Below are 7,365 nucleotides of genomic sequence, written 5' to 3'. Positions count from 1 at the left end.
GGACCCGAGGAACCGAGGACCCCAGCAGTGAGTTCAGCTGCTTCGGTATTGTCAGAGTCAGCCAGAGGTGAGTGGAACTAAACTTAATCTTTTAAATTAAATGTTTTATCATGTTTCATGCATCATGATTATGCAATAGGATGATTGCATTAGTTTTCACGAATATGCCGCATTGCATAAATTGTTGTTGTTGTGGGTGAATGTTGGATGACCCAATTAGTCCAAGACAGGAAGACCAGGACCCCATGCTACGGCCTGGCACAGAGTAAGCAAGTCCAGGCCCCAGTCTACAGGCCTGGCACAGAGTAAGGCACGGTTATGGGACTCGAAGACCAGGAGCCCAGAGGAGGCCCTGGAAAATGGTAAAGTAATGTATGTATGACAGGAAGACCAGGACCCCATGCTACGGCCTGGCACAGAGTTAACTTGGACTATTTGGTGACAAGTTCACCCAACCCTTATGTGAATTGTCTGTGTTATGATGCATTCCATGTGAGCATAGTGTTAATGTGTTTTTACTAGCTCTACTCACTGGGCTTTTAGCTCACCCCTCTCCCTTTTCCCCCAGGCTTACAGGTACAGGATATAGTGCGGGAGTTCGGATAGAGTGAAGGAGTTATGCTTATGTAATAGATAGAAATGGACATGATCAAATTGTAATGTAAAAGTACAGTATTGTTATGTAATGAGTTTTATGGATGTTAGTATGTGCTTGACCATAGATTGTTGTATCCCTTTTATACATGATCTTAGAGATTTTGTTGTTGTTTATGTAAACCAACTCAACAGATGTATGTTACCCATTGAGGGCACAGATGAGATCCCACAGAGGGATCAAAGTTATGTTAATGTTATGCACAGGTTGAGTTTGGTCGATGTTCAATGGAAAGAAAAGTTTTAATTTTATGCATGTTGTTGATCATGTACGGGATTATACAGGTTTACAGGTTTTATGTTAGGCTTGCTACGGGTCCCGGCGGCCTTAAGTCGACCCGGATCCTAGCGCCGGTAGCGGTCCGATTTTCGGGTCGTTACAGCTTATCTCTTGCCCATAAAAGGAGATCATAATAGAGAGGAAATCACAAAGGGGTTCTTTGAGGAGTAGAAATAGGCTAAGGAGAGCCGAACCACTATTAATCTTTTGCATTTGATCTTTTTATTCCAATTCTTTTTAAATTTCAACACTTCTATATATATTGATATATTTTCTTATGCTCAGGTTTCTAGATTGAAATTTTATTTAAAATCATTTACTTGAGCTATATTGTCTATGCTGTGTTGAGTTGCTTGAATCTTTTACATATTAAATATTTTGATCCCTTATCCTTGTCCCATAAGCTATATTAAGCTTTTCACAACACACATTAGAGCAATTAGCAACAATTTTTTATAAGGTTTAGAGCAAGAACCGAAAAATTGGTATTAATGTCCAATTTACTCCCTTTTGGTCATTTCTTTGGGACAACACATCTCATTACTCAACTTATAGTTTGAAGCTAATAACCCAAATGCAAAGAGTTTGTATATTACTGTGACATCCCCAACCTTTTTTTTCCCTTCAAAGATAATATTTCATTGATTTGAAAAAAGGAGTACAAGGCTCAAGGCTTGTAATTCACATGTAAACATATCATTAAGGCCTAAGAAATAAATTAGACAATAGGGAAAAGTTCAATCTTAAACTCTAAAACCTAACTCAAAGGCTTGACTCGATTAATGTTCTGGATTAAAAACATGAAGGCATCACACCTGCAGTTCCCAAATGAAGAAGGCTTATATTCAAAGCTTGAAACCACATGCGACCCATATCTAGCATCTAATAGTGAGGAGCCTTTAACGGAATAGAGGTGATTATTCTTAGATCGTTACAACCAACTACTCCAAAGTTAAGGGAGGCTTCATCTGGCTCAAGAGAAGCCAATTGGGAATGCGACAACGCACTCTTTTTGGTGAATGATTGCGCCTTTCAAGACATATTTCCCCAAGTCACTGCCTCAAATCCACCCATTGGACAAAAACCACCATAGCATCAGGACCGAGAAACCTCCAAAACTTACAAAAATGAAAGGAAAAATAAACAAAACAAAGAAAAACACACAAGTCAATCCCAAACAAAGACCATTAATAAAGAAGCCTTATTGCTAGATCAACAAAAGAAATCTATTTGCACCCCATCCGATTGTGGGAGGGAAAATCCATAGTCGGATAGGGAGGAAGCTCCTTAGCGCTTGAAAAGATAAAGAAAAATCTCCTCAAGAGGCTAGAAGAACTAGTGAAATTCCGAAAAGAAGGGATCAAATTTTACACTCTGTTTCGATGGGTGAGAGAAGGTAAACAAAGGTAAGAAGAGGTAAGCAACTTATGTACCCTTGTTTGTGAAAGGGAGAGTTAATGGAGGGTAAGGTTAAGGAGGGGTAAGCCTTACCCTCTCTTACCCCTCAAATTCCAAAGTTCCTTACACCCTAAATTGGTGTAGGAGGAGGGGGAGGTGAGGGTAAATTGCTTATTTATCTCTCATTTCCTCTTTTTATTTCCTTCTTTCACCTCTTTCTAAACATAAAATTTAAATATTACCCTCTTTATCTTTGTATTAATTCACCTCATTTTAAAAATACAAATTTTTTTATTATAACCTCTTCGCCTTTACCCCTCCTTATCCTTCTTTTCCTTTCTATTAATTACGCTCTGTTCACTCCATTCAAATTTAATGTTAAAAAAAAACTCTCTTTATTCGAAGGGAGAACAAAGTGTTAGAAGAAAAAAATAAATAAATAAATGCAGTGGCATTTCACTCAACCTCTCTTTGTTAAGAAGGGAATGTCGAGAATCATATTTCCAAACCACCATGCTCTTTTAGTTTGGTTACTTCATTGTGAGATCAACGGAAGCTTCTAGTAAGTTATTTTTGGAGACAATCTTTAAAAGATTAGATTATGGGTTCAACATCCTTACCCACTAAAATGCTTGGACAATAAGATAAATACATAAATAAATAATTCTTTTAAAACAGATAAATTAATACCGTATTCAAAATTCCAATTCGATTTCAACTTTTTGACAAACCCTAAACCATTGCCTTACACCCCTAATTGTAGAATTAGCTCATGATACGAGATTTTTTTTTTTTTTTTGTGTTTTTTTAATTGACTTTATATTAATTATTTAAATGGTTCAAATTTTTTAAAAAACAATAAGTAAATCACTTGTGTACTAACAATTACTTTACAGATTGCTAACAGTACTTTAAAAAAATAAATTCAAATTCGGACTCAACTGATGAAAAATTAAAATTTAGAAATAAGTACAAAAATTTAGGAGCCTGGTTAACTTTTGATCCTAATTTTAGGGGTCAATCAACTAAAAACAAAGCCAGTATATAGTTTACCATGCAATAGCGAGCCCGAGAATTTTATAGTTATACATTACACAAAAGATCGAAGCAATTCTTAAAGTTCTTGGAACTCCTGTATGTAAATTCTAACAAGGGCATGTCCTCTGTGATAAAAATCGTGCTCCATTAAATACAATCAAGCAGATCATCCATCTTTCTAAATATTTTCTCTGGTAGCAGCATCAAAATTACCTTCATCTGTAACTGTAAGCTTTCTTGGACCTCCGGCTGTCAAGAATATCTCCAAGGTTGGCCAATGCATCATGGAACTTTCGAATTTTGAGAAACCCCCTTATCATGGTTGCTTCATTTTCTGAGATGTCTGCTTTCTCCATGACTATGTCAACAAGCCTAATTAAAGTCTCCTCCATAGCTAAAGAAGAAAGTCCCTCAGCCAGCATATAAAATGAAGAGAATTCTGGTAAAAATCCTTTTCCTGTCATCTCAATCACAAAATCAACAGCCTCTCCAATTGGTCCTCCAGAATTGCACAGTCCACGGAAAACAATCTTGTATGTGAGAGCATCTGGAGGACTAGCCTTTTCCTCCATTTCTCTGAAAAGTCTCATGGCTTCCTTTGTTCTTTTCTGTTTAAATAGTGCTTGAATTACAGGGTTATAAGCATGAGAAGTCAGAACCATGCCTTTCATTTGAATGGATCTGAGGAGCTTATTTGCTACTTCAAGTCTACCAGCCTTACACAACCCCCCTATCAGGGTTCCATATGTGACAATATCTGGTTCACACCCATTGGAAGTCATAGTTTGCACAATATCTGCAGCTTTCTTTATATCCCCTGCCCTGCAGAAGTAGGTAAGCATGGAATTATAAGTGAATTTGTCAGGCTTCAACCCCTCCATTATCATCTGGTCCATCAGTTGAGCAGCATCCTCCACCCTCCTGTTCTTACAAAGACCATCTATAAGGGTATTGTAGGTCACTGAATTTCTTGAAACTCCTTGGAGCTCCATCTGGTCAAAGATCTCCTCTGCTTCTTCAATTCTCTTGTTTTTGCAAAACCCATCAATCAGCGTATTATATGTTATCACATTCCGTGCACAGCCACTTGATTCCATTTCTTTAAGTAGGCTCAGAGCTTCATCAAGTTTCCCCCTGCAACAGAGGCTGTCAATCAACATATTGTAGGTAAACTCATCAGGATGGCAACCTTTATTTGTCATCTCCTTATACAGTTCCATGGCAATGGCATGATTTCGGGTCAAGCACAGACCTTGTATCAGAGAATTAAATGTACAAACATCAGGTAAAATCCCTTTACTAGTCAGAACACGAGCAAGTTTAGTAGCCTCTTCAACTTGATTCTCCTTGCACAATGTGCTAATCAGTGTGTTGTAAGTGACGGTATTTGGTGAACAATCCCTTGATATCATCTGATCAAGAATCTCCACTGCCTCCTCTACTTCACCCAATTTACACAACCCAGAAATCAAAGAGTTATACGTATATACGTCTGGATCAAATCCCTCCTGGAGCATCACATCCATAACTTCTAAAGCATGCTTAACATGTCTGGCCTTACACAATCCATTGACCACTGTATTAAACGTAAACTTATCCGGAAAGAACCCCTCATTTGACATCTCATCTATAAACTTCAGTGCTTCGCTGATTCTGCCTTCTTTGCAAAACCCATGAACCAAAACATTCACAGTCACATTGGTTACAGTACACCCAGCATTCACCATTTGCTCTTTTAATCTCAGTGCACCATCCAGATTTCCTTCCTCAATAAAACCCTGCATTAGAGTAGTGAACGTTTTCTCATCGGGTGACAAACCATAACTGGGCATCTCCTCCATCATTAAAATGGCAGGCCGAATTTGATGTGCTCTACACAAAGCTTTTATCAATATATTAAATGTCGAAACATCAGGCTTAATTCCTCTATTAATCATGCTAGAATGCGCAGCTTCCACTAATTTAAGCTTGTTCACGTCGACAAGAACATTCAACAAGAAATTAAAGATAAGCGTGTCAGGTTCCAATCCGAATTCCGCTTCCATCCATTCCACAACACCAAGAATTTCATCGTATAATTCAAATTCTGCATAACTCTCAATGAAAATCAACAATGTACCTGTATTAATCTCGCAACCAGAAACCTTCATCTCCTGTAATATATCCTTCATCGAATTAATTGAACCAACTTTACCAAGTTTACGGAGGATTTCCTCGTAAATGGATGAATCAGGCTTGAAATTGGGCTGCTTGGAGGCCCAATCAAACAAGCGAAGAGCAGCAGTTTCATCACTTTGGCGACGGATAGTCTCAAGCAGCTGATCTGGAGTGAAGTTGGGAGAGAGAGGAACTGAACTGGAGAAGGAGGAGGAGGATTGGGTAGCGATTAGCGAGTGATGTTGCTGCGTGGATACGAAAGAAAGAGTGGAATTGGAGATAGGTTTGTAAGAGGAAGAGAAAGCGAGGTGTGAGTGATAGTGAAACCAAGGGTAGCATTTGAGACATGAAGAGAAGGCCATTGAGGCAATCTAACAAACATGAGAGATGCAAAAATGAGTATGGATAAGGAAATTAATTCAAAGCAAGGAAGCTTTCCCGCACTATCTTTGAAGCTGAAATTTTCTCTACAAGCTTCAGTGCAACTGATAGGACAGCTGGATATTTGGCCTCGGTATCGCTAAGAAGATAGTGAGCGGTGAAGGTGGCAACGACGCCGCACAGACTACTGCGTTAGGTTTTCCAGCCAAATCTCAACATTGTCAATTGTGAGCAGTGCACTACTGAACCGTGCGTTTCTCTTACACCGTCTCTGCTTTTGGCTCAACTTTATAAATTATTAAAATTAAAATTGGGAGTATTATTATCAAGTCCACCAATTTTTTAGAAGTTTGTTAGTTTATTTTTATTTTAAAATTATTTAATTAAAATATTTTTATATTTTATAAAATTCAACTCTTATTCTTTTATTAAAAAAATTATTAATTAATTTATTTTTAATTAAATCAACGACTTGAATTGATGATGAAAAAGTTAAATTGATAATGTAATTAAAATAAAACTTAAATTGATAATGTAATTAAAATAAAACTGTATTTGTTAAATTTATGAGAAAAAAATATGAAACGGGATGTTTACTATACCCACTTCAACGGTAACTTAAATATAAAAATTAATAAATAATTTAAAAATGTTTATATAAAAAAATATTATATTTTTATTTTTATTATTTTTTTATATTATAAAAAAATAAAAATAAAAATAAAATTTTTTTATTATTTAATAATAATGTGATTATCTCATTAATAAAAAAATTTTATTGATTGATTGGTAAGTAAGAAAATATATTGAATTATAACTGTTTAATTATAATTTCTTTATGAAAATTGATTTTGAAATTGAAAGAGTAAATCTATTCGACTTAAAGCTGATTTATTTTAAAATCAACTTGAAATATTTAATTTTTTTTTTTATGGATATGACCGCATATAAATTTATTAGATTTTAATTACATGATTTATATAAAATCATTAATTAACATTATAAATATTTAAAAGTATAAAAATAAATAATATTTATAATTATTATTATAAAAATTAAATAATATAAAAATTATTAGCTATTAATAATTTTTTTAATAAAAATAATTAAAAAGTTAGATATTATAAAATATGAGAGATTTTAAAATAAAAATAAATTAGTAAATTTATTAAAAATTTAATAATTTAATAATAATTTATCCATTAAAATTTTATGAAATTTACTTGAATTTTTAAATAAATTTTATTATTTATTTATATAATTTAAAATATAAAATTTAGTTGAATTTTATTCCATTTTCTAAACTATTTTAAGAATAAAATTAAAAACGCGTAATTTTCTATTTTATTAAAAAAGGGTAGTTAGATAAATTTTAACAATTGATGAACATATAAAACACGTAACAATATGTTAAAATAATAAATACAAAATATATTAACGTAATATTAATTTTTTTT

At 34.3% G+C, this 7,365-nt stretch overlaps 1 protein-coding gene across 1 annotated transcript; it reads right to left on the bottom strand.

Moving 5' to 3' along the window:
* Window positions 1-3,358: 3,358 nt before the first annotated feature.
* On the bottom strand, window positions 3,359-6,183 carry LOC110621140 (pentatricopeptide repeat-containing protein At3g53700, chloroplastic). The gene has a single exon (XM_021765240.2). It carries the CDS (start codon window positions 5,887-5,889, stop codon window positions 3,586-3,588), a length of 2,304 nt encoding a protein of 767 aa, XP_021620932.1. The 5' UTR covers window positions 5,890-6,183; the 3' UTR covers window positions 3,359-3,585.
* Between the last annotated feature and the right edge of the window lie 1,182 nt (window positions 6,184-7,365).

The sequence above is a fragment of the Manihot esculenta genome, chromosome 8 (assembly GCF_001659605.2).
Source record: "Manihot esculenta cultivar AM560-2 chromosome 8, M.esculenta_v8, whole genome shotgun sequence".
In the NCBI taxonomy this organism is placed as follows: Eukaryota; Viridiplantae; Streptophyta; class Magnoliopsida; order Malpighiales; family Euphorbiaceae; genus Manihot; species Manihot esculenta.
The sequence above is the reverse complement of the archived record's forward strand: the minus strand, read 5'-3'. Positions and strand labels throughout refer to the sequence as shown.